The 25,470-nt window shown below is 41.5% G+C and overlaps 6 protein-coding genes across 7 annotated transcripts; 3 read left to right on the plus strand and 3 right to left on the minus strand.

The window, feature by feature from the left end:
- The first annotated feature begins 568 nt into the window (after positions 1–568).
- LOC124320200 (exosome complex component RRP40-like) lies at positions 569–1,569 on the plus strand. Its single transcript, XM_046782892.1, has 4 exons — positions 569–818; positions 888–1,037; positions 1,096–1,247; positions 1,309–1,569. Exons 1-4 carry the CDS (start codon positions 606–608, stop codon positions 1,520–1,522), a joined length of 729 nt encoding a protein of 242 aa, XP_046638848.1. The 5' UTR covers positions 569–605; the 3' UTR covers positions 1,523–1,569.
- Positions 1,374–3,314, minus strand: LOC124320198 (uncharacterized oxidoreductase ZK1290.5-like). Its single transcript, XM_046782888.1, has 7 exons — positions 3,155–3,314; positions 2,653–2,777; positions 2,466–2,589; positions 2,217–2,401; positions 2,075–2,155; positions 1,830–2,000; positions 1,374–1,764 (listed from the first exon to the last, which is right to left on the minus strand). Exons 1-7 carry the CDS (start codon positions 3,216–3,218, stop codon positions 1,606–1,608), a joined length of 909 nt encoding a protein of 302 aa, XP_046638844.1. The 5' UTR covers positions 3,219–3,314; the 3' UTR covers positions 1,374–1,605.
- On the plus strand, positions 1,977–13,178 carry LOC124320199. 2 transcript variants are annotated; one of them, XM_046782891.1, is made up of 7 exons: positions 1,977–2,062; positions 8,363–8,504; positions 10,732–10,874; positions 11,010–11,080; positions 11,231–11,295; positions 12,553–12,619; positions 12,700–13,178. In XM_046782891.1, exons 2-7 carry the CDS (start codon positions 8,455–8,457, stop codon positions 12,880–12,882), a joined length of 579 nt encoding a protein of 192 aa, XP_046638847.1. In that variant the 5' UTR covers positions 1,977–2,062; positions 8,363–8,454; the 3' UTR covers positions 12,883–13,178. The 2 variants fall into 2 exon arrangements, with proteins under 2 accessions (XP_046638847.1, XP_046638845.1); XM_046782889.1 differs by lacking the exon at positions 1,977–2,062 and adding an exon at positions 5,238–5,547.
- On the minus strand, positions 13,055–17,972 carry LOC124320197 (pancreatic lipase-related protein 2-like). The gene is made up of 14 exons (XM_046782887.1): positions 17,417–17,972; positions 17,152–17,294; positions 16,688–16,801; positions 16,492–16,555; positions 16,283–16,365; positions 16,160–16,211; positions 16,014–16,082; positions 15,804–15,869; positions 15,631–15,681; positions 15,391–15,513; positions 14,589–14,900; positions 14,382–14,514; positions 13,559–13,750; positions 13,055–13,469 (listed from the first exon to the last, which is right to left on the minus strand). Exons 1-14 carry the CDS (start codon positions 17,628–17,630, stop codon positions 13,283–13,285), a joined length of 1,803 nt encoding a protein of 600 aa, XP_046638843.1. The 5' UTR covers positions 17,631–17,972; the 3' UTR covers positions 13,055–13,282.
- A 3,599-nt stretch (positions 17,973–21,571) lies between these two features.
- Positions 21,572–23,268, plus strand: LOC124312822 (translation initiation factor eIF-2B subunit beta-like). The gene is made up of 7 exons (XM_046777311.1): positions 21,572–21,802; positions 21,883–21,969; positions 22,034–22,312; positions 22,377–22,533; positions 22,602–22,796; positions 22,861–23,057; positions 23,132–23,268. Exons 1-7 carry the CDS (start codon positions 21,738–21,740, stop codon positions 23,202–23,204), a joined length of 1,053 nt encoding a protein of 350 aa, XP_046633267.1. The 5' UTR covers positions 21,572–21,737; the 3' UTR covers positions 23,205–23,268.
- LOC124312817 (asparagine-rich zinc finger protein AZF1-like) lies at positions 23,202–25,352 on the minus strand. The gene is made up of 4 exons (XM_046777296.1): positions 24,764–25,352; positions 24,547–24,690; positions 24,225–24,482; positions 23,202–24,156 (listed from the first exon to the last, which is right to left on the minus strand). The coding sequence occupies exons 1-4, from the start codon at positions 25,192–25,194 to the stop codon at positions 23,652–23,654; spliced, it is 1,338 nt and encodes a 445-aa protein (XP_046633252.1). The 5' UTR covers positions 25,195–25,352; the 3' UTR covers positions 23,202–23,651.
- Positions 25,353–25,470: the final 118 nt, after the last annotated feature.

A 25,470-nucleotide genomic window follows, 5' to 3' on the forward strand; every position in this document is an offset into this window, starting at 1 on the left:
TAGGAAATGTCAAGTTCCGGGGATTTTTTTCCGATGAAAATAATATCGTTTCTCCTTTCTCTGGTTTTGTATGAAGGTAAAGATGTAAATGAATTTATTTTACTTTCAAAAACGGTTAACTTTAATTTTACTGATGAGAAAAATGAAGCTTATTATTGAGAATATTTTTATAGTATTTTTGATCTGTGATCAAATGGTCAGATGACCCAGATAACACTAATTAATTACATGTTAATTATGTACGATAATCTCGACTTTTATTAAAATTTCCTGGGAATCTGGGATTGATAGCATTTAACACTGATAATTATAATTAAAAAGCTATAATTTAAAATTTCGTTAATAAATGTTCGGCTGTTAAAAGCGCAAATAAAAACTGTGTATTAAATCAGAGTGAACTGACAAGTTTTTAATAGCATTGTTCAGCAACAAAAATTGCATATTTGATATTTCAATTCAAATGTAAAAGAAAAATTTGTCGTGTAATTTTGGATAGGCTAACCATAAATCGCCCTTTGGTCAACTGCGCCCGCAGCCCGCAACGGGTAATTCATGGTTTTGTTTTTTTCCGCCAGACGGATGTTGTTTATTAAATTTTTAGAAAAATGGCGGAAAAATCGTTTTCAACCCACGTGAATCAGATTTATCTTCCTGGTGATTCGGTTACGCTCTCAAAGACAGATGAAATCTCTACTGTCAAGATTGTACTCGGGCCAGGATTGAGAAAGTATGGAAAACAGATTCTAGTTACCAAACCTGGCGTTTTACGTACTAAAGCCTCGCCGGCCACGTATTGGATAGATTGTCACCACAAACGAGTAATTTTTCACAAACTTTAGACTATTTAATTCATGTAAATCGATTCATTCACATTCTTATTATAATAGTATGTTCCAGCCAGAGGTGATGATGTCATTGGTGTGGTTACCAATAAAGTTGGAGAGTCCTACAAAGTTAACATTGGATCCAGCGAAGAAGCCTCACTCTCAAGCATTGCATTTCCTGGAGCCACCAAAAAGAATAAACCCAACATTCAAGTATTTTTATGACTGCTTTGCATTTGTGACATTGTTCTTATGTGAATTATACACACAGATTGGAGACTTGGTATTTGCCAAGTTGCTCATAGCGAGCATTGACATGGAGCCAGAGCTTGTGTGTGTCAATTCCTTAGGTGAGAATGTCGGTCTTGGTGTCTTGTCTACAAGTGGATTCCTTTTCACTGTGCCCTTACACCACATTCGCAAGTGAGTTTACATTTTTTAAAATTAATATTATGAAGAATATTTATGACCTTAACATTTCTAGGCTCTTAAATCCAGAGTGCACACTGCTGAAATCACTGGGGAAAGCACTGTCTTTTGAAATTGCTGTTGGGATGAATGGGAAGATATGGATAAAGGCTAAGTCTGTCAAACAAACAATTGCTCTAGCAAGGGCCATTAGCATTTCTGAACATATGAATAAAGAAGAAATGAACAAACTATGTAGAAAATTTGTAGATCGACAAGCTGGATTCTGATTCTCTCGTGATAAGTGTCAATCAATACAAAAATTTTCCAATTTCAATTGTTGAATAGTAAAAGTTCTATGGAAGAAGGAACTTCACACAGGCACATACTGAAGGTGTGCAGGCAATTTGTATCCGTCAGGTTTGTTGTCGTCAATTTTTCCTTGAAGTTCAGCAGGATCCACAGCTTTCAAACTCATTGGGATGGTATCCAGTTCTACCATTTCTTCTGGACTCAATTCAAAGTCAAAGACCTATAAGTAACGTTGTCACCGATAATTATTAGCCCTGTGTGAAATTCCACGTAGAGATTTCTCACCTGACAATTTTCTTTAATTCTTTCCTTTTTTATGGACTTTGGTATGGTGACTACTCCGTTTTGAATGGACCACCGGATTAGGACCTGCGCGGGAGATCTACCAGCTGACTGGGCTACTTTTTCCACGGGAGGCTCCTTCAATATCATCCCGTTGGCTAGTGGACAATAGCCCTTGAATAGCAGTATACGGGTTTTACTCTGGCGATCATTGAAATGGACGGATTGGCAGCCATGTGAGTACAAACCTGGAATTCTATGTTATTTTCTCTGCAGAACGCCCTCAGTTCTTTCGGATTCTGATAGGGGTGGAACTCGCACTGATTTACCTATAGAAAGACTTTATCATCTTGAGATGAGTGGCAAATCAAATCCATTATTGGGACTGACGTGCGGCACGACGCTGCAGCTTTCCATCAAATCGATGAGGTCTTGAATGGAGAAGTTACTGACACCGATGGATCGGCACGTGCCCTCATCCAGCAGTCTCTCCATGCCTCGCCAGGCATTATCCAAAGTGGACCGGACGTTATCCACTGAGCTGGGACAAAGCGGCCAGTGCATCATGTAGAGATCTTTAAATAAAAAAACAGGGAGGGCTTTGGAGAAATTGTGAAAGTCAAAATTGATATCAATTACCCAAGTAATCGGTGTCTAGCCTTGTTAGACTAGATTTAGCCGCTCGAATTGCCGATTCTGTTCCGTAGTCTGTCGGCCACATTTTCGTCGCTATGAACACGGATTCCCGCTGAACTCCGCTCTCCTGCAAATCGCTTTCAATTTCGGAATCCATCGTTTTTGGGGTCTGAATAGAATCGCGAATTACCTTGATGGCTTTCCCGATTAGATGTTCGCAGCCGTAGCGTCGTGCGGTATCAATCAATCGATAGTTGCATTCACGCAGAGCGAAAATAACGGACTCTTGGTCGTATCCTCCGCCATGGGAAGTACCTGGAACGCATTACATACAAACAGAATGAATTAAACGGCTTCTCTCTCTCCATACCGTCCTAGAATTATTTTGGCTAGACAGTTATCTTCCCCCCTGTTTGCTTTGAAGCTGGCCGTCCCATCGTTTCCCAGTATTGCAAAGTTCCCACAAGGGGGATCAAGCGCACTAGTGAGTCCGAGTCGTGATTGCTGGAAAATGGACAAGGGGCTACTCCCGTATGAAGAAGATTAACAGATAGGCAATGAACTTGAGCCTGAGGGGGTAGGATTCACGGTAGCGGAAATCTTTCCGGTCAGAACACTAAATCAAATGAGACAGCGATGCGTACATGATCCTACACTTTACGAATCTTGGGGGGACAATCGGCCAAACTCACCCAAGCCGAAAATCGGCATACGGACACCATTGGGTAATCTTACAAAGTTATCCAACGACGCCATTTGTCGTTTTTTGGGTTGTTGTTGCTGGCCACAGATTGCTGCGTTTACTTATTCCTACAGGCTGGTGGTGCCCACACTATGGAGCCTGCCCACCGTGTGAGTTGGGCCTTTTTCGGATGCATAGGAGGAGCTCCCGAGTTATTATTATCGACCGACGGTGGCGACGGTGGAGAGATTTCGCTCTCCGATCGCCTCCGCCGATCCTTCTTTACACCGCGGGATCGTGTTGGATAGAACTTTCCTTTCACATTCCCCTTGGGGTGAGCGTACATTCTGCGACACGCGTCGTGGCTGTGACGTTTAATTTATTTGCCAACTCCCACCTGGAACCAACTAATCTGAAATTGGATGGTTCCTACTTTTTTTTCCGGTGGTGGTGGTGGTGGTGGGGGATTCTGTAAGCCGATTTAAGCATGGCCGCCGCTCAGCATTGTGAGCAATTAAGTTCCGTAAGGGAAACTTACGCAAGCGGGGCAACCCTGGCCGCGTTATTTTGGGAAAGATTAAAAAACTCTAAAGAGGATAGCAAACAGTGTACACATCATTCTGGGAACACGAAAAGTAGTGATTCTTCAACCCACGCAAATCCGGCTCGGTGGGTGGGAAGCGGGAAATTTGAAAATTGGAAGCTATTGAGCTAGTTTAAACACAGCCGTTTAGAGAGAGAAGTGAACGTGAATTCGGCCTGCGTAATGGCACAATCAAGCGGCAATCAGCGCTGATGGCCGCATTTTGCTCGTACTGATTAAACGAAGAAAAGGGTCATACGGTGCAAGGAACTTTTTTTTTCGAAACCATACCAACCGAGGGGGGCTTCTTTCTACTGGCTCCTATGGAAGTGCTCCATTAGTCTTAGCCGCCGCCACCGCCGTTGTTCACTGTGTGTAACCGAATAACAATCAAGATGGCACAGACATGTAAGCCATTTAATTGATGGCCGTCTCGTCGCTAAACACGACAAAACCACGTCCGTTGTGGATGAACGTCAAATAAAATAGTGGAGCAGAGGCCGGACCCTTAATAGGGTGATTTGCATCCGCAAACAGCACTCCGACGGGCAAAGTTTTTTGGGTTTTTTTTTTTTTCCAAGAAAGTTGACAACTCTTAACTCTCGGATGCGTATAACAAGGTCTCTAAAGACGAAAAAGAAGAAGAGAAGAAGTTTCACTGTAAGCTGTACATGTTGACATTGGCCCCATCTAATGGAGTGAGCGCGTGTTCTCGAATACATCGGCGGAATTGTTATTTTGTTTCCACCGATCCCTTTTCGATTCCCCAGTAAAGCCCTTCCATCTATCCGACTTTATTTTTTGTTGTTGATTTGCCATGTTATTACCCAAATCATGCGAACAGAAAGTAAAAGGTTATTCGTCTAGCATGTCCTTGCGTGGATCGATTTCTGTTTTTGTATGTACGTAAGTAAGGAGCTGGAAGAGAAGTGGAAGAATTCAGGTCGACGGTTGACGTCCACCTTGCCATAGCTACACATGGCGATGGATCTTATATTTTGAGTTGCCGATTCGACCGTTGAAATGTATCAGCGTCACCGGGCAGTTGGCTGGATTCACATATCCACGTAATGGACATGTTTGGGATGACAACGGCCACATCTCCCAGTGTGTCTCTTTCTATTCAATCCCTCTCTCTCTCTCTCGTCTTTTGTATAAATATGGATCCTGATGGAAGATATACTCCCCCATCCTGGCCATAGTTGTCTCTTGATCAAAACCAACGCTTCCCCGCCATTGATACCGGAGACATCCATTATGTATCGAGCATTGTCTACAATATCTTTTGTGTCTCGGTGGCGGTGGACATGTATAGAGCTACTACACCGGCAGTAATAATCTTCCCGCTGCGTGTGTGTGGAGCAACTCTTTGCGCAGACTCCCGTTTCTTTCTTTTTTTCCTCCTCCTCCTCCTCCTACCGTTTCCGCATCTTGCGGGCAACAGCACGCGTTCATACGTGTATATATATTCAGACAAGGGAAGAAGAAGGAGATAAATAGATGTGTGTTTGGTCTCCTACATATATCTAGGAGGGCGGACTCGTCGGAACAAGTCAGTCTGCTTCGTGCCGTCCAGCCGCGTTGCAGCTCTCTTTGCTGCTGCTTTCCCGCCGCTCCGTTTTTTTAAATTATTATTTGGCCCGAATTTGCGTACCGACAACACGTTGTTGTTTTGGCATCAATTCAGACAACTCGCCCCCTCCTTGCCACCGCTAGTCATAACCGACCCGGGTCCATCCAGTCAAATGTGATGGCGGCTGTCATCTTTATGGAAACTTTCGCCATCCTCCCGGCCCTTTTTGTGGCAGGCCTGTTTATCGGTAACGTCTATATACTATTTCTTCATTAATCTTGTGTAGGTCATTAACAAAAACTGGTTGTGGTTAAGAAAACAAGAGCTCTTTTATGTCATCAATTTTCCTTTGGCTTGTTTTAAAGGAGGAAAATGGGGAAGTTGTTTGTGTCTTTTCCCCGCGGGGTAATCAAACAATCCTTCATCTTCATATCGTTTTTAATGAAAAGCTTTTTATAAAACTTCATTCCGGACGGATTTGCGGATGAAGAAAAATAAAGAGAGCTAGTCAACAAACTGATGATTGAAGAGGATGCCCTTCAGTTTGTCTTGTCATTTTTGCGTTTGATTATAGTCATGTAACATCTGGGGAACCTTTTTATCTTTTTTTTTCTTTCTGGAAGGGTTAAATCTTTTAATGCACTTGTATAATGTCTCGGTTCTATATCCACATTTGACTTTGATAAATGATGATTTTTTTTGTTAGCATAACTTTGGATTCCGGTTTTTTTCTTGAACAAAAAAAAATCGCAGCCAAAATATCATATAAGCATCCGTTTCTTTTCTTCCTCTTTTTAAATAATAATTTGTATGGCGACGTTCGATCCATCCATAGAATGAAAGAAAAGAAGAAGAAGGAGGAGGAAAAGATTTTATCCTCCTCCGGTTGGCTGCGGAATTCCATTCCGCGATTGCCGTCGCCCCTCTTTTCTTTTTCATGATTAATTTTTCGCTTGCGAAGCGCCATTTCAAAATTTTTCCGCCTTTGATTGATGACATGGTCCAATCATTCCATAACTCGACTGCTATATATCCGCTTCCGCACAGGATATTTACTTCTGTCACACTAGTTTCTTTTTTTCTTTTCCTCCTTATCTCTTGAGAAACATGTGTGTTCTACCCCCCTGTACTCTGATTATCGATAGTTAAATACGCCAAGGAAATCTTCTTTTCTGCGTGTTTTCGTGAAAGAATAATGGGCGACCCCGTCAACCCTTATCTCTGCACGTTATAATAGATGAAGCCGAAAAAGTTGTCTGCTATGTGGGAGCAACTCCTTTTGCTCCGCAGCAGCAGCTGATTATGTATTTTTAGCTGGAAGGAAAAGAAAGAGAAAAGAAAACAGAATAGCGGTCCGAGTTTAAAACAGCAGTGGCGACAAGGAATGGATGTGTCGAGTGCCGAAAGAAGGCGACACACACACATAGGAGTAGGGGGGTCCGTGCATTTATCCAGCGCTCGGGAGAAAAAATATTGAAAAGTGGAGTCCTCTCCTCTAGTCCTCTGGCTTTCAAAGTGATTGCGTCATACATTTTTCAAAACGCTGTCGCTTTGAATTTGAAAGGTTTTCATGGCGAAAAAGAGGCGACCTCACTTGATTGAATGGGTCTCGTATGCCGGAATATATGACGTGCTACGGTGAATCATTTGCCCAAGCTCTTTTCTTTTGATATTATTTCTTTTTCTCTCCTTTTCTGACCGAGCTATGCAAATTTCAGTCGCTCCTTTCATCGCCGAGTCGACACAAATTTTTCAAACCGCAAGTGGTCCGTCTCTGCGGCTCTCCTAACAAATTGGAAAAGGCTGAAATTTGAAGAAAGGCAATGATCAAAAGAAGAAGAGGGAAATTGCAATACAAGTTGAGACACAGCACACAAGTTGAGAGTAATGATCCTTTTCTCTAACTATAGAAGAGACTGTGCGATTTCTAATAATAAACATTGAATAGGGAAGAGGAGCGGGAGCGAGTTGACGACGTTGACTCCCGGTTTTATCACCGGCCATTTCGGCTCCAGCCGCTAGCGACGACTTTATAGAATCACAGCGAATAATAGCTTCTTCTTCGCTGCTGCAGCTGATTTTCCTTATAGACACACACGCGATGAAAACTTGGTATTCCCTTGTTATTATGGAGACGTCCAATCTCGTTGTCCAACAAATTTCGGGATAAAAAAATAAAATAGCCCACTGTATTATATGTCGCCAGTTGGCACGTTATTTTTTGTTTTCAGACAAGAGAAAACAGATCCGTGGATTGACGTCGATGATGATGGACAATCTGCAATGGGGCGATGCCCACGTGTCAAGGGCGGCGTTGGAAACGCCGTTAATGCAATGCCGGGATATCAAATAAGGAGACATCGTCATGACGACCAGTCTCGTCTCAAAGCTCAGACTATAGTAGCACTTTTTCTTGTACTTTATTTTCGATTTTTCGTAGAGTCTGTAATTCAACTTTGAATCGGATAGGAAATATCTCGACTGTCAACTTTCAGCCTAGGCTAGGATACGTATATAGCACGTACCAGACGTTCGTCGCTTCGGAATATTATGCTACGAATATTCCTCCTGAATCGTTTTTTCCCATTTTATTTGATTCGTTTCAACGATTTCTCTTTTGTTTTTCGTTTTTGTTTCCCAAATATGATTGAAAATTGAATTTCGGTTGAATTTATTTCTATGCAACTGCGTTCTATGATGTATTCACCCCTTTTATTTTTTGGGTTGGTTTTTTTTTTTTGTCCCAAGACACTGGCAGGGTATTAGAATGTCACTTCAACTTTCCTCGTTATATAATCACCGCTGCTGCGTATTCGGCTCGACGGTTTCCACTGGGTCCCTTCTTGACACGATTTACATACGTGAATCCCCGATTCGATTACGAAAGCAACTGAAAAGAGTTTCTTTTTTACGAGCAACTGTACGAATGAGATTTGATTCTTCTTAAGTCTTCTTTCTTCGCTTTAAGTATCTTTTTTATTATTTAAGACGACAACTCGATTCCCCATGAATGGCAATTGTTATACTTGATCAATAATTCTGATTTTGTGTCGAAAACGCAGCAACAGGATCAGCCCAATCGGCCGTCAACTGCAACCGAACGACGCTGGACCAATGTTTGAAAGCCATCGAGCCGTTGCTGAACAGTCCGGCAATGGCCAAAGGAATTCCGTCGACAAAAGAGGCCGTCCAAGCCCGATGCGCGTGAGTAATAATCCTCTATTCCTCTTCAACCGTTTGTAATATTTCCATTTGAGATTTATGTGCTGCGGGAGGGGTTATATTATACATCTATTCATAGTCAATTTCAAGTAGAGCTCTGTCTGCCTCCCACACACATAGGACTAGCAAGTCTACAGTGACAAAAAGGGCCCCTCTCATATATTGATTTGCATTTCTAAATAGCCAAGTAGCCCCGTTTGCGCTAGATAAAGGCAATGTCAAGAGTTTTATTTTATTTTATTTTTTGTTAGGCCGGATGGATATGGATGTTCTACGTGTAATATCAAATCATCTTTTCTTGTTTTGTTTTCGACAAGTATATGCCAAAGTGCTGTGCACGCTCGTAGCATTTTGACGGCTACCGGCTACGTGCCGTGTAGGAGAGAACAGCGCGTAGTAGTAGTATGCCAGCATCTGCTACGGATTCGTTTCCTTTTTATTTTCTTAATATTTTCTTCCGCTCTTATGCGACAGAGAGGGAAGGAGTCCTTGCAAGCGCGAATGATTCAATTAGGGTCGCGTGCCTTTTGGCATTGCTGATGAAGATACTTGAACATAAGAGAAACAACGCAAGGCCCTTGGTCTACAACTCCCAGGACATCTTGTAGTAGTTTGAATCGCTCGTCGTTGGACGTTATTTCCATTCATATTGCGTAGAACAAGAAATTATGAAGACTATAACTTCATCATCATTAGATTATCGATCCGCAGTTGCGCCCCCTCCCTCATCCGTGCAGCATTTCTCCTCATCAAATCCAACAAAGTCTTCTTTGCCGAATCTCCTCCAGCAATAATAATAAGTTTCCTTGGAAGTTTTCGCGGGGATCTCACGCACCAAGTTCAACTTTCTTTGATATTTAAAGGCCCTCTGGTAAGACGTTCGTCTATCTATTTTACACGTCGTAGATGCAAAACTCGGGGAAATAATGATCACAACACGCACAACTCCCGTTTCGAATTAAAATCTCATTTTTTTGGTTTTGTTTCCCTCTCCGCTTTTTATTTGCTACTTTTACGCGAGTTTAGCGGATCCGTTTTTGATATATTCCGGCCGTGATCCGAATCGGTTGGCTGAGCCGATCTTGATCGATAATATGTATGTATATAAAAAAGTGCGTCTTTCAGCACCTGGAAGTTTTCCAACTTTTTTTTGTATTATTATCTTTTACGCGCGAAAGTGGAGTGCTGGAGGACACACCGTTGACATTGATTCATCCGTGAAAAACGGCATTCTTCTTCCCCGTCGACCCGCCGATTTCCATGTTGACGCTTGCCGATGAACGATGATGACCTCCCTTTTTTTTTTTGTCGCTTCCATCCAGCTTCCGCCAAGGCTCTCCACGCTTAGTGAATCGCTTCATTATCCTCAAACGGGCTAGTGTGGGAGGAATTCATTGCAGTTTGCCAGAGTTTTAGATCCTCCCGCTTTTGCCTAGGTCAAAAAGGAGGGAAAAGAAATAAAAGTTGAATGATTAATGAATGACCGACTTGCCTTGTAAAGGACTTCCCAAGGTATTTTACGGATGGCTGTTCTTGACGATGTCCTGGATCACTAACAAACAAAAAACAAAACAAAAAAGAAGTTGGCCCCGGAGCGAAAAGTGGAATTGATAACTTGTCCGCAGCAGATGTTGTGATGTTTTAACAACTTTCCTGGTAGGTCCTTTATGTCGTGACCCAATTGATGTGGCACCCCCCATAAAGCCTGTCAATTTTCGCTCCGACTTAACTCTGATAATACTTCAACTTTGAGCTCTTTCTGGCCATGTCAAACTCGTCGACTCGGCCAATGACAAGCGCTCCTTTATTAGTGCCTACGTAATGAACCGGTCGGCAGTTATTGTTGGCGGTTCGGCGTCTCCCAGGCGAAACGACTCGGCTCCTTTCGGCGTCAGACTCTTTCACTCGACTACTTTTACGCCATCAGCAGAGTGGGGAGTGAAGCCTTTGACGGCTAGCGCCCCAACTAACCCCATTAACCTTCTCTTAGGAGCAGCTAAGAACCCCGAGTCGGTTGTCTTATCAATCTAGATTAGTGAGACTGTAGAAGACTGTAGAGAGAACCACCCACTCGCCACTTATGTGTACTAACGTAAATGTCTAAACGTAAATGGTCGACTGCTTAAACTAATAATTATGTGTCTTTTATTATTGTGATTGATGGCTCGAATTAATGTGGACCGATTGAATCAATATGTTAATTCCGTAGGGTCTTCAAGGTTGGCATGTCGTGTATCGACGAATTCAAGGATCACTGTCTCAATCAGCGTCAGAAGATTCAAATGGAGAGGGCAGTGGCCGGAGCTCAGCACACATTCGCTTTCCTTTGTGACGATCCCGTCTTCCAGTCCGGTACATTTTCAAGTGACTCTTCTTATGTCGATCTGTTTGAACTTTATTGGAGAAAAAGCAAAGGAAAAAAAAAGGGTCTTACTGTACGTACTAAAACTCTCTTCTTTATTTCTTTTTACGACCTTTTCCATTCAGAATTTTTGCAACATCAGAGCTGTCTCCATGGCACGTCCGACGACTGGGAACGCTGCGCTTACCATTTCCAGGTCCTTATATATTAATCATGTCCTTTTTTTAAACAAACAAACAAAAATCCTGATTGGGATTCTGCGCTGCTATCAATTGGTTGACATTTGCAATTTTGGGGTTTTATCGGATCAATTATTTGTGTGCTTTTTCTTTTTCTTCTCTGGCAGAATATGGTGGCAGAAGAACTGGCGGCCAACCTCACGAAAGCCGATCGCAATCTGGGCCTTTGCTGGTAACAAATTACACTTTTTTACTTTGACTTGGGACTTTGCGTGACAAGACGTGGACGAATGGCCTCCTCCTCTTATGTGATGCCCGTTTTTCTTTTCCAAAAGAAAAACTCGGACTGGCGTTTCTTTTTTTCTTTTTCTATCGTTGATGGAGCGAGTGGATCCAGGGGAGACACCAGCCTAGGGATGCAGCGGGATAAATTGGTGAATGAGACAAAGAGGGAAAAGGACGAATCGGTTCCGTGGAGGGGAAGAAAAAACAAAAACATTACATGAATGATGCAACAACGCCTCGGCCCGTTTCTAATATTTAACTCGTGTGGCTCCACCCATTTCATTCGCTTGGAGAGATCCACACCAGAACCCAAAGTCGCCAACGCAAAATAGTGTACACTCCCCCGTAATGATTTATAAATCCTGCCTAACGTTCAATCTAAGAGATTGCCGGCGTTGAATAACGCATCGCTATGCTTTCCACCCCGCAGGAAAAACGTGGACCATAGTTTGGGGGGGTTTCGATGACGAATAGTCCATGAATAAGTAACGGCCCTATTAAGCACAGCGCTCGACATATTACGACCATATTTCATTGGCCGTCATTTTTTTTTTTGGCTGAGGGGGAGAGCCTCGACCTTTCAACTCCCGGTGCCGTTTGGGTAGGACGGCACAATAGCGTTTATGTTCAAGCGAGGGCCTTAAATGTTTAACGAACTCCCGAACCGAATTTCTTGAAAAAGGATCCTCGGGGGATTACTGGACGTCCAATAATCCCCGACAAAAATCTTTAGTCGGAAAAATTTGTTTCTTTCCTTTCCAGCAGAAATCGATGGATTTGTGTGTGTAGACTTGGAAGAATTTTTGAGTTTCTTTATTCTTGTGTTATTATGATGCTGCTGTTTTCTTTATGGGCGCAATAGCTTTGAATGTGATGCAGGATCGTAAATTGTGCCCGTCTTCTTCTATCGACTGTTTCATCTATTTCCACCCAAATGACTCGTCTTCTTCTTCTTCTTCTTCTTGTTTTCTTTATTATTCACGGACGTTTGCGAGGCATCCGTCGCGGGCCAAAACCTACTATATTCCGTCTAACCTATTCTAGGAGGATAGTCTCTCTCTCTCCTTTTGGGTGTATTTTTGGTTATAGATAGGATCTAGATCGATATCGATCGACGCCGGTGATCCTATTTTCCGGCGATTTGATTTCCCTCTTTTATTTATTCTATTTGTGATGTTTTTCTATTGAAATTTATTTCACACAGCGCCAAGCACGGGTTCCTGAGGTGCGTCTACTACGCGGCTCAATTCAAATGCCGCAAAGAAGAAGCGGTAAATTTGAAATCAAATCAAATACAAATAATGGAATTTGAGCCTGACTGAATTGCTGCTTTGCTTTCATTCCCTTCCAGTTGTTCTTGATGAGAGTGGCGCAAACTCTGACCGAGTCGCAGGTGCACGAGAACGCTTGCAAGAAAATCAAATTCGACGAAGTCTGCGCTTCCGATTCCAGCGTCCCGACCGTCTCGTCGATGCTCTTGACGCTCGTCGCGATCTGGTGGTCGTCGATCTCTTTTCTTCTAACGAGACATTAAAAAATAACTCAAAACTTGCTTTGATTATCTTTCGTGTTTCTACCATACTTGCCAAATCTTCACTGTTTAAAAAAACAAAAATTCTATATTGACCATTTTGTCCATAATTAATTGTAATGCGCCCATTTAATTTAATCGTCTGTAAATAAAATTCAGCCCGACCGGAGAATGGTTACAAACTTTCATGTGTGTGTGTATTTGTGGGTGTGGTCATCTGACCAAAGCTCAACTTACAGTCAGATTTTCTTGTCACATAATATAAGAAGTACTATAACCGTCTCTCTTTGATCTGTTTCCGTCAAGTTGAAAATATTTTCGGCAGCTCTAAATCCCTGACGAATTGTTTAATTGTGCTTGTTTTTTCATAGTAATTGCTAATCGGATTCTTTCGCTTTTTTCTTCAGCCCAGATACAATCGCCTATTCCTCTTGCCATTCTTCCTCAAGACGTTGGCACCCGTGTCTTCCGTCGGCAAAACAAAAGAAGCGCCAAGCGGCAACCGCGACTGGTTACGACATTTCGACGCCGGGAACATTTGCCGAGCTTCTTTGGAATTGATGGCCGTGTCTTCTCCGCAAATCACCGTGCTGCATGTAACGAGAAACTTGTTTGTCTTAGTCACGAGTCCGGACGCGTGATGGAGTTGGCAGTTCACTTTAATCTCATTTATTGTTACCTGCTGTTCGATTCTAAATTATGGACGATAATGCGATTGACGTGAAGGGCCGGAATGGTGAGAATCCGCCACGTGAGCGGATTAAAAACGCTCGACGAATAAGTCCAGACGAGCGTCACGCTCGTGATTTCACCCAGCCAAGTCGAGCCCAGCACGTACGAGTAAGCCATTCTCGGCTCGAAACGAACATTCCTGGGAACAAGAAGAAAAGAAAACGAAAAAATAAAACACAAATAGAATAAATTGGCCAAATTTAAGCTCTCAGACGAACTTTTGACATTTAGACAATTTCTGGGCGAATTATATTTCTAAAAAAAAATTAAATAATAATTGGACGAATGGAAACAGGACCAGCAGCAACAGATGACGACTGTTGAAACCGGTTGAAACTCTAGTGCGGTTAATTTTGCTGCGAGTGAAAGTCTTTTCTCTACACTAAATCAACAAGACGTTATGGAGAGGATAGTCATCAATAATAATGACGACTCTTGCAGCTAGGAAAGCCCATTTTGACGAGCTCGGCAGCTCCCATTAGCGTTCCATAGGGGAACTTGGAGAATAAAGAAAGTCGCCATTTTAGCTATTTTCCCCCCAGTCGCAGTCAGTGGGCGTAAATGGCGAACATATGTCTAACAAGCTTGCGAACAGTTTCTTTTTGGGTGTAAACAGTGTCAACACAATCTCGCTCTATCCTCTCTACAAAAATAAAAACGGGGGAAGATATACTACGTGAGTGAAAGTTGGAAGATTCTACACGTGACCTAGAGACGGTTCGAGAGTGAAAGTGATAACAAAAAAAGATGATTGTCTTATTATTATTTACTCTGGAGTGAGACGAGTCGGCGGAGAGGACCGGTTGTGGCCGTGAAGTTGAATGGAAAGCCATCCCCGATCTCCGCCGTGCTGGACACTTTCGAACGTGTCGGAAATGATAATCGTGACGCGATAGTGGTACACTGCCAAAAGAAAATGGAAATCAATCACGTCAAAGTTGAAATTCTAAATGAACCAATGTTTTGGCAAATGTTACAGCAAAAAGGCTGGTCGTCCCGGGTGAGGAGGTACATTTGAATAGGTTCGGACTCGACGGCCCGCTGCTGCTGCTGCTGGCTATTGCCGGCCCAGTTATTACTGCTGGCAGCCGCCGCTGATGAGATCACCGATTGATGGTCGGCGGAGTATCCCATGCGGTGACACGCATTCGAACCGCAGTGACAGGCGCCGGCCAGAAAGTCGGCGAAGGACGGACACTGGACGGCCAAGAACGGACAAGCCGAATTGAAGGATTCGGTGAAGAATTCAACCGATCGCAGGTGATTGCAACCAATGAATCGACTCAAACCTGGTTAATTCGTTAGTTTTTAAGTAAATTGTAAATACTTAATTTTTTTTTAAATATGCAAAACCAAAATTAAGATTCAATCAAATCCCATTGAACCGCTAGGCAGCAGCCCCACCTTCGCAGATTTTGGCAATCAGAGGACGGGCTTTCAATTCCCTGAAAACTTTCAATTCCAAATCTACGAGAGACGAGAAGACCCTCAAGTTAAAAAGCCGTTAAAAACTCGACGATGCGCTACATTCTAAAACATGTTTTTTTTTCGCTATGGAAAATATTTGCAAAACAGACACGCCGATCCGAAAGTTCAAGGTTTACGTTAGATGCACAAATGATCCAGCAGCTAGACGATATATTCAAATTCGATTCGGAGAATTAGAAAGCCAGACATAAACAGACGGTAGATAACATTTTCTTGTTCTTCTTTCTTCCACCCAACTACAGTACAGTAGAAGATTAAAATAAAAGTTTTTTTTCCCCCAGACTCTCTTACCGTAGAGAACGCTGCCACGCTCCTTTTCGATCGAATCAAGGACGCTGGTCCCGCAGCCGGGCTGGCGTACCCCTCCGTTCGGATAAAAGTCAATGTGACCAATCGGCTGCATCATTCCCAATCCTATTTGATTCCAATAATAAGTATCATTTCACTCTATCTGATCAAAAACATATTTTCTCTCTCTCTCTCTCTCCCCATTCTGAGCTTTTAACATGTATGACGTAATTGGTCTATTACCTCCGGACAGGATTGGTCCCGCATCCGTGTGGATAACGTCGACGAAAAGAGCTTGAAAATGTCAAAAGTCAAAAGATCATCAAAGGCTTCAATCAAGTTGAGTCAGGATTTTAGCGCTTAATTATTATTTCGATAATGATATCCCATCTAAAGTGAATGTAATGTAATATTACCGTCGGTGGGGTCGAGTCGGATCAATGGTTCAGTGTTCTCGAAATAAGGATCGGCCGGATCCATTCCTTTTTGTAACGCCATACAGAAGAGAATGACCAGGATTAATTATTAATTAGAGCGCGTAAAGTAGACAGCAAGGTGGATTACACGAGCTTCGCGCGAAGGGATAACACGCGAAACCTTCATTAAATAATGCCAAGTCATCCTACCTGTTATCCTGCCCAGCATGTGGCCCCGATCTCGCATATATTGACCCGTATATCCGGCCAAATGCGCTCCTGCTCATTTGGGAAAATGTACATGGGTCTAAAAGGTGTTTTATAATATTAGTTAAGTCATCGTTAAATAATGTTACCTAGACTGTGTCCGGCTATGTGGCAATTCTCCGTCGGGACTTGAAATTGACCCTGGATAACATAACAAAGAATTATACCAACCGACGAAGGCTGTCTAATTGAATTAGATGTGTTTGACGTACGTGTAAAAAGAGAACTAGGTGAGCCAGCATAACACCAATTAATCGAATATTGGCCACAGCTTGGGTGTACGGTGGCCCAGAACCTTGGAGTCGAGGAAAAACAAAAATTTCAATAGATACAGTGAGAGTCAGCAACCGAATAGGATTAGAATACTACATGTTCCATAATATAACCGGATGTGCGTTATTAGAGTTTATTTTTGGCTTACCGCTGACCCAGTCTACCACGACGACATTCACGTTGTCGTAGATGAGAGCCTCTTCAACCATCCTCTGGTCAAAGCAACGACAGTCCGCCAATAATAATGAAAAGAAAATCGAAGCAAATTTAGCGCGTCAGTTATTGATAGTCAAATTTTTACGAGTTTATTGTGCAATAGTGCAGTGAATAAACGTATGTCAAACCTTGATCCATTTCTTGTTGCCATGCTCGAGATAGCCGTGAACTATGAAGAGAATTCGCCTAGACGAGTCCAACCCGCTTCGCTGGATCGATGGCACGTCTCCAGTCACAAGATTCTGCACTTGCCGCGCATTTTCGAAAAAGAATTACGAGAATAGAACACAGACAATATAAGTGATAGTTCACGTCCTTGCGTTATATTGGCACGTTTTTTTACGATGTAAGAGTTACTATTTCGCATGCAAATAATAATACAATGCACAAATAAATCAATCAAGCAACCTGAAATAAATATTCAACCTTGCTAGGGGTTTTTTTTTTACAACTTTGTTTTCACCTTTTCTCTGTCAAATTATTCAACTGATGAAAAGAACCGACTCAAGCGGAAATTTGTTTTCAATTGAATGAATAGAAAAGCCAGTAACAACAACAACAACAGCAGCAGCAGCACAAAATGTGTATATACCTGACACCGGGACCGGTTGTGCCTTGTGTACAAACAAAAGGCTGGCTGGATGATTTCCGGTGCTTCCGGAAAATTGTTGATGGGTCTATTAGAGGACGTCCATGGTCGATTAACGGAATAACATCCAAAAGTACCGTAACAGCCTATGCACGACACAATGATCCGCCTCCGTTAGCATTTTAATGGCGTCTCATTTTAATGAATTTAATTTAGCTATTTTTCCCTAGCCCAAAAATGGTATGATGGAAGGACGGAAGGGTCTTACGTTCAGTTGGCTTGTTGGAGACTGCCGTGCGGATGCCTCGAGTGATTCTGTCGTGAGCGGCTGGATGGTGTCGAGTTGAACTCGCGTTATTTTCAGGAAATTGACGTTGATGGAAGCCGGCGGAAGAAAGTGGCAAGTTGGATGGCGATCCATCCGTGAACCAATGCGTGAAACACGCCGGCACTACCAAGCAAACCATCCAGTAACGCAACATGTCGGATGAGACCCCCCAGCCAGGAGGAAAAACAACAACAACAAAAAACCCCAACGAAATTGATTCACAGTTGAAATGTTTTTCAGTTAAAACATCCGGTAAAGGTCAAAACCGCAGGGAAATAAAAAAAAAAAAGTTGATCTTTTTTTTTTTGTTTTTCAACTTGAAAATTCAATCAATCTTTTTTCCCTTTTACTTGACTAAAAGCAAAACGGGAGAGAGAAAGAACGAGAGAGAAATAGAGAGAAAAACCGAAAAAAGGAGAGTAGAACCAGCACCGACCAAACAGATGGCTGGAACGAGACTGGAGGGATTTTAAAGAGAAAACCTGATGATAATGCTTCATGACCGCAACCTTCACCAAGGCAGCAGTAGTAGATAGAAATATATACACACTTACATTTCTATACTACTCTAAAGTCCCGCCCACATAAAGCAATTAAGCGCTTCCTCATTCCTGTATCTTTTTTCTTTTTTTTCTTTCTTTCTTTCTGCTAGTTCTGTTGGATTCTTTTTCTTTCTTTCTCGGTCAACCCACCCTTCCCTCTGTTACGTGATTGAAACTGAAAATCGACTTGGGGGAGAAGTAAGAATCTTCTTTTTGAAGAAACGACTCAAGGAAACTATTATCCAAAAAAAGGACAAGAGGGGGGAATCTTTTTTGGTACCTGAAAATGAGGTCAACACCATGCCAATCTCGATAATCTTTTTTCTACTTTTAACTCGATTTATTTTAAATGTTATAAAGTTTTATTTATTTTCGGTAGACAGCGCCATTAAGAAGAAGGGAAAAAAAGCAAAAGTAAGTTGGATTTTTTCTTTTTGTTTCAAAATTGCCGCCGCAAACAGCATTTTAGTCGAAAACCAGAAACGGTCCCTAGCTCCGATCTCTCGAGTGAAAGTGAAAGCTTCAAGACCGTCCTTTTCTCTTGCTATAGCTGTTTGTGAACGCCAAAAAAGCTGAAGGGTCCTCCTCTCTCTTCGTGCTGGCATGTCACTTATAATAAAGAGGAAAAAGAAAAAGTGAATCAACTAATCCGCCATCTGCATCTCTCAACTGGCGATGGTGTGTTTGATATTCCCGCCTCTTTGAATTTTATTTGAAAAAAAAACTAAAAAATAAACTTGATGCCTCTGTCGCTTTCACTTTTAATCGAAAATGCAGTCACCATTTTTTCTACTCTTCTTGTCCACTCATTTAGAAAAGAAAATAACTCAAAGGGTTTTGTATTATTTGTACAATCGGAAATGAACTTCCGGACTGCGGTGACTTTTTACGTGCCGTTTGACGCTTGAAACCGATTCCACAAGCGCCGGAACAATTCCCGGCGTAACGACGATGGCGTTGCGACCGAGCAGAAGGACTATGACGCACGGCTAAGAAAATTGAATTAGTTAAATTGCCTATAAGAGTGACACGAGTAAAGTAACTTTCTTTTTCACCGTTCCATTACCCGTCATCACTTTTCCCTAATTTATTAAATTATAAAGAGATTGGCAGAGAAATATAATCAGACTGCTTGTCTGCAACATTCTTCCCTTTCCAATTTCTTCCCGTGATTTATTTCACGTCAGTGACGAGATTGGACGGCTCCATTTTAAAAGAAGACTATATTATTATCATGCTCCGTATAGTAGACATTCTTCTTTTGTTTTCAGAAATTCAAATTACCCGCCTTGTTATTTTCACTTGATATTATTGTATAGAGTCGCTTCATTGAGCAATAATGGAAAAGCGTGAAACAAAAACATTATTTCACTTTGAAAACAGACTATGAAAGTTATCTTTTTTTTTCTTTCTATTTCTGAGCGGAGGGATGAGATCGCGGCCGTTAACCAGTCAACGGGTAATAATCTATTGGACAGCTCAACGGAAATGTGCATCCAGCTGACACCTACTAGGCGAGTGTGTCGGCAGGAAGGGAGTCGAAAACTTGTTCTCCGTGTCGCGCGCTGCCCAAAAATTCTTTATGAACAAAATAGAAATAAAAGTTTTGAGCTTCGGTTCCGTACAATAGCGCTCTAGCTATTCGTATAAGTCAAACTTTCTCTCGCTGATTAGATTGCCGTTTTTTTTTTCACACTTGATTACTTCCTCTATACTGATGAATTGCATGATTCTAAATTTCCCTTTAGCCCCAAACTTTTATTCCTATACCCCCAATCAAAAAGGAATTGGAATACTACGCCGTCACATTTTTTTGCCGGGAACAAACACAACAAAAAATTTGGGTTTGATATTTGAAAAATTTCTATACATAATGGCAACAAATTATTTTGTTTGGGTTTGAACCAGCTATATAGGAGAAAGGGAAAAGGAAACTCCTATATAGTAGACGCATATTCTAAATAGACAACAAGCGTGCGGACAAGCAAACCTGAAAAGAAGGCACCCGTTTAGTTGGAAACGTGAATTTCTTCTCGTTTTTTTTGCTTTTCTCGGCTTTCCTCTGACGAGAAAGTTAACAACAACAAAAAAAGAAAAAGATATCAAATATCAGTTTCTTGATTGGGCTGATTTTTGCTTCGATTTTTTGGACATTTTCCCCTATAGAGTCAAATTTGATTCGGCACTCGCCAGCAAAAGGGAACAAAAGAAACCGGGCAACCAGAAAACTAGATCCCGAACAGTTTAGACTGTTTTTTATTTGCCGCCTTACCACCACACAAACAGCAGCAAAGATATAGGTCAAGATATTAAACTTTTTTTTTCTTTTTTTTTGGCCGGAAAACATCAAAATCAATTTGATTCCGACTCCATTGTTGTTTATAAATAAACGGGCTTGCTCCCGGTACTTAGACACCATCGAGCGTCCCGTGATTAAATTATCGCTTTATTCAATCAATGGTCTTGTATCAGACGCCTACAGGTTTGTCTTTATTTACTTTGGCTGTCACATTATTTCGCCGGCGATGTATTGATTAAGACGTAGGCACCAGGGCCCACCAGAAACGAACAAAAATAAGTTTCCCGACAATGTCTAATTTCGCTGCTCCAAATGTAGTAGGATGTGAAAAACATTCTAAAGAGGCGACAGCGTAAGAAGCCCATCATTCATTTAAAATTGTGTCAAGAGTAATCGTGAAAAACAAGTCACAATATATACGTATACGACGGAATGAATATAAATGCAGGAGCGAAATCCAACTTGGAAGTGTTACCAAGTTGTTACCAAGTTGAAATTCAGATTTTTCCTCTTTCACGACGAGGGGTTTTATGGCATTTTTCCATGTGGGATGATTCGCGTTTTATTTCCATTGTCTTTTTACCCACAGGTTCAGGTCAGATCTTCCCATTGTCTTTCTTCGTGTGTTCGCTGATCCAAGTTTTGTATATAGTTAAACAGCACCTCTTGACAGCGTGTGGCCGCCCATTTTTACCGAGAAAGGTGGTGTGCTGTTTGGTGAAAGCTCCCTCACCAAAAATTTTACTGCGACCTAATCAAAACTTGGCCGTAAATTGTTACGACGAGCTTTGACGTAATATTATTATGTGGTTGATTCCAACGCCCCGGATACATATCAAAGTAAGACCCAAAAACATTAAACGTTAACGCGAAATCACTCTGAATTTATGGATGACATTTTGTCTTGACGTAGAGTGTACACTTGCACATTTTACGCAATCGGGATTGGCTATCGTTTTAGATTGGGTATTAAGGCAGTGCTGATTGTAATCGCACCAATAATCTTATTGGTTGAATTATCATAGATAACACAAATTTAAAGGTGTGCGCAACGACAATAAAAGATAACGAGTAAAAGCATAAAAGATGACGAATTTATCTACTTATCTTACACTCACTCTGTTATCAAACCAACCATAACCAGGGGTATGGTAGGGCCTATAGAGATATGGATATGCCATAAGCCCAGGCATAACCAACCATAACGAACCAGATCGCGTTTTCAGAGGCTTTTTCTTCGAAAGATGATGTACGTATTTGAGCGATCGGGCACTCGCGCAGTAGCAGTTGCAGTTGCAGACGAACTTTGTAAATAAACAATACGCTGCAAAATTCTCGTTTTCTCCAGTGAACTACTTCACTTTATTATCTGTCTTTAAACCAGTTATTTCAGAATAAATTATAGAAAATCAGTGTGAAAATGCCGAGTCTTGAAAGTGAAATTGAAGGTATAATTGAAACTTTCACCAACAATCTTAAGCAAAGGTATGATTGTTATATGCCATAGAAGTAATGCTGGCTATTCCATCTCGTTATTGACATTCTGTGTTTCTTTTTATTCGTAGAAAGTTCAAAGGATCGAGAGACTTGGCCCTTAATTCCGTACAGCTTTGGAAAAAAATCATTGGTCAAATGAAATGGCAGAATGCAAGGTTTGTCAGTTGATCTCAAGTCCAGAATTTCCGTTCCAGTTAAGTGATTCAATTCAATCTGTAGGGAGCTTATGGACACCATAAAAAGAATAGGTAAAGATTTGGCAGAGACTGCACCTTCAGAAACAGTCATTGGCAACATGACAAGAAGAATGTTAAAGATTGTCAGGGATGAGTATGCCATGCTGCAGAAAGGAAAACAAGAAGAATCTGATTTGCAAGACTCACTTCAAAAAATTCTCACAGCAGATGAAAGTGATTCTGATTACACTAAAAACATCCCCTTGCTCAAACCAGCCATCATGGAGCACATTGGAGAGTTCCTTGCCGAATTAGAATCCAGGTTTGAGAATTTACCACATGTCTAGCTTCACAGCCTATTCAACTACCTTAATTTGTTTCCACAGTGAAATCGACATTTCCGCCCAGGCCCTAGAACACATTCACGCTAACGAAATCATCATGACTATTGGTTATTCTAAAACTGTCTCGGCGTTTCTGAAGTCAGCTGCGAAAAATCGTGTTTTCCAGGTCATCGTTGCTGAATGTGCTCCATTTTTCCACGTAGGCAGCGAATTTGAAAACGTTTATTTGCATAACACTTGTATATTTACTCCAGACTATTATTACAGGGACATCAATTGGCTGCAGATTTAGCCGAAGCTCGTATCTCTACTACCCTTATTCCGGATTCTGCCATTTTCGCAATGATGGCACGTGTGAATAAAGTGATCATCGGTACTCATTCTGTTATGGCCAACGGTGGTCTAAAAGCAGTGTGTGGCACTCATACCCTTGCACTGGCTGCAAAGCATTATTCGGTTCCGGTAATGGAATAAGTTTTGTAGGCCTACACTTTCAGCTAAAATAATTTATTTTTTATGATTTCAGTTCGTCGTATGTGCACCAATGTTTAAACTCTGTCCCGAATATGTCTGTAGCCTTGATCAAGATGGATTCAACCAGTTTGTGTCACCCGAGGAAGTATTGAACAACGACGAAGGCAAGCTCGTTTCCAAAGTGAACGTCTACAATCCAATTTTCGACTACGTACCTCCAGAGCTCGTCACACTCTTTATTTCAAATACGTAAGCGAATTATTTTTAAATAGTTTGAAGATAATGAAGAAGTATCTATTTTATAATCACACTTCTTTCTCTAGCGGAGGCAATGCACCGTCTTACATCTACCGACTCCTCAGTGAACTGTACCACCCTTTGGACGTGCAATTGTGATGGGAAAAAATGGCTTTGTATTAAAAAGGCCGAGATACATAAACACACAGCACTAAGAAAATTACGAACATGGAGTGAATTTTTGTTTCGTTTCAAAACTACAGTTGGGTTCTAAGTATTGGTCTTCTCTATCAGCAAGATTAAAAGAGTAAACACCAAAAGCACGAATCGATTGGTTAAAGCTTCATCAAGACACTGGATCGAAAGGAGAGAGTAAATTAAATAAGTAGTGAAGAGAACAGTCGATTCATCTTTCAGGTACGAGAAAGAGTTCTCAAAATAAAGTAGTGATGGAAATGGAGAAATATCATAATTAGCGAAAATAATACCGTTTTTCACTGAGCAATTACAAGGAAATGGAACAGCAGATTAGAAATTGACAGAATTGGAAGGATAGGTTATTGAGAGAGACAAAACTTTGGTGAATTCATTATGTTCATTTTCTTTTCAGCACTGCGAACTTGAAGAGGCCAGCTGCATCAAAGCAATCGCGCCAGTCCATTGTTTTTCGGCGTTTTGGAGTGCTCGCATTAAGGTGCTGTTATTGGGTTTATCTGGTGTGGACGTGTTTTTGGGTTGAAATACCCTGGGTGAAGCTATTATGACACTGGGTCGGTTCATGTTGGTAATGAGCTGTTCGTTGTTACTCGTAAGAGCTTCACGCAGCCAACGCCGCTTGGGTTTTTCGGGACGGACAGGTGTGTCAGGCAGCGCCAAAAATCCGCTGGAACCGTTAGCCGTTTCGTTCATGACGTTTTCGCGACTGGAATCCAAGGTACTGTTGAGGTGGCACTCCTGAAGCAAAGATTCATATCCGGATGATATGTCGCGGCGCGGTGTCGATTTAGTCGGACTAGTTATGATGGACTTGTTCTTGTTGTTGTTCGACCTCGGAGACCATTGAAGAGGAGTACAGCCAAACGAAGAAGGCTCTACAGCTTCGCAAAGTTTCCTGTAACAAAGCAAATGAATGTCAGATGCAATCCGAGAAAGACATTTGATAGTTTTAGTAACACTAACCGATAGAGGGGAATCGAATGGGTTTCATCACTAGTTGATTCCATTCCATAGTGCAGTGATTTGGCGATGCTGCCTTTGCTTCTACGGTGCTGTCTGTTGATGTTATTATCCTGATTCTGTTGTTCGTTTTCTTGTTGCGAGTCACTTGACCAGCAGGCTTTCTTTGTTCGACATTTCTTAATTCTAATACTAGAATCGGTATCGTCGTTGGTATCAGACAACTTGCCTGGTGTTTTTTCATCATTCCTCTTCCTGTAACTGAGAGTCAAACAGAAAATTGTAATTAATTTGCATTCTTGAAAACCATATAAAATCAACATACTTTTCCAGCCAAAGGAGAACTTCTGGTGAGTTGTTTTCAGTTTGATTATTCAAGGCATGAAGGGCCAGCTCATGATTTCTTCGTAGTCCAGCATAAGGATGATCTGGACAATGTCGATTGGCATGAGTGAATCTGCTGTTACACCTTTAAAGAGAAAACATCAAAATTAACATTAATATTATTACATTAATATCAATCAAAATGTATTGTCACTCACCCAGCAACACTACAAATAAAAGGTTTCTCTCCTGTATGTAGTCTCTGATGTGTTTTTAGCTGCCCACTTTGAGTGAATGCTTTGCCACATGAAGGGTAATCACAACAGTAGGGCTTTTCCCCTGTATGGATTCTTTTGTGGGCTTGGAGGGATTTTTCTCGGGGAAATACACGATTGCAGATATCACAACGAATTGAACTGTGAGATGAAGATCCTTCAATAATCAGATTATTGATCACTTCAGCTCTCGGTCGTCCTCTTTTCAGACTATTTTCGTTGTAATTGGCTCTAGTAGTCAGCGAATCGTCACTATCTGTGACGCAGCTTTGACCAGTGAGAGCAGAGTTATCTAGTAGAATGAAAGATTGATCTTCTTCTTTCATTCGACACCTTTTCGGGGTTTCGTAGGCATGCAGCATTATTCCTTCCATCTTCTTAGTAACAGTTGACAACACTAATATTCCAAAAAATCACTTTCTTTTGATAAAGTCTCACGACGTAAAATCTCCCACACCGACAGTTACCACTGACAACAGAAGCGTGTTCCCCCTTTCCCCCGCTTTTTTTCCAACGTTTTGGCGCTCAAAACATGGCGTCATTGCCGACTCAAATTTCCACTTTAAATAATTGCAAAGTTACAACACACACATAAAATACAATATGAAATAATTCTAAAATAATATTTAATGGTTAAATTGGTTTTAGAC

This window comes from Daphnia pulicaria, chromosome 1 (genome assembly GCF_021234035.1).
Source record: "Daphnia pulicaria isolate SC F1-1A chromosome 1, SC_F0-13Bv2, whole genome shotgun sequence".
NCBI lineage: Eukaryota > Metazoa > Arthropoda > Branchiopoda > Diplostraca > Daphniidae > Daphnia > Daphnia pulicaria.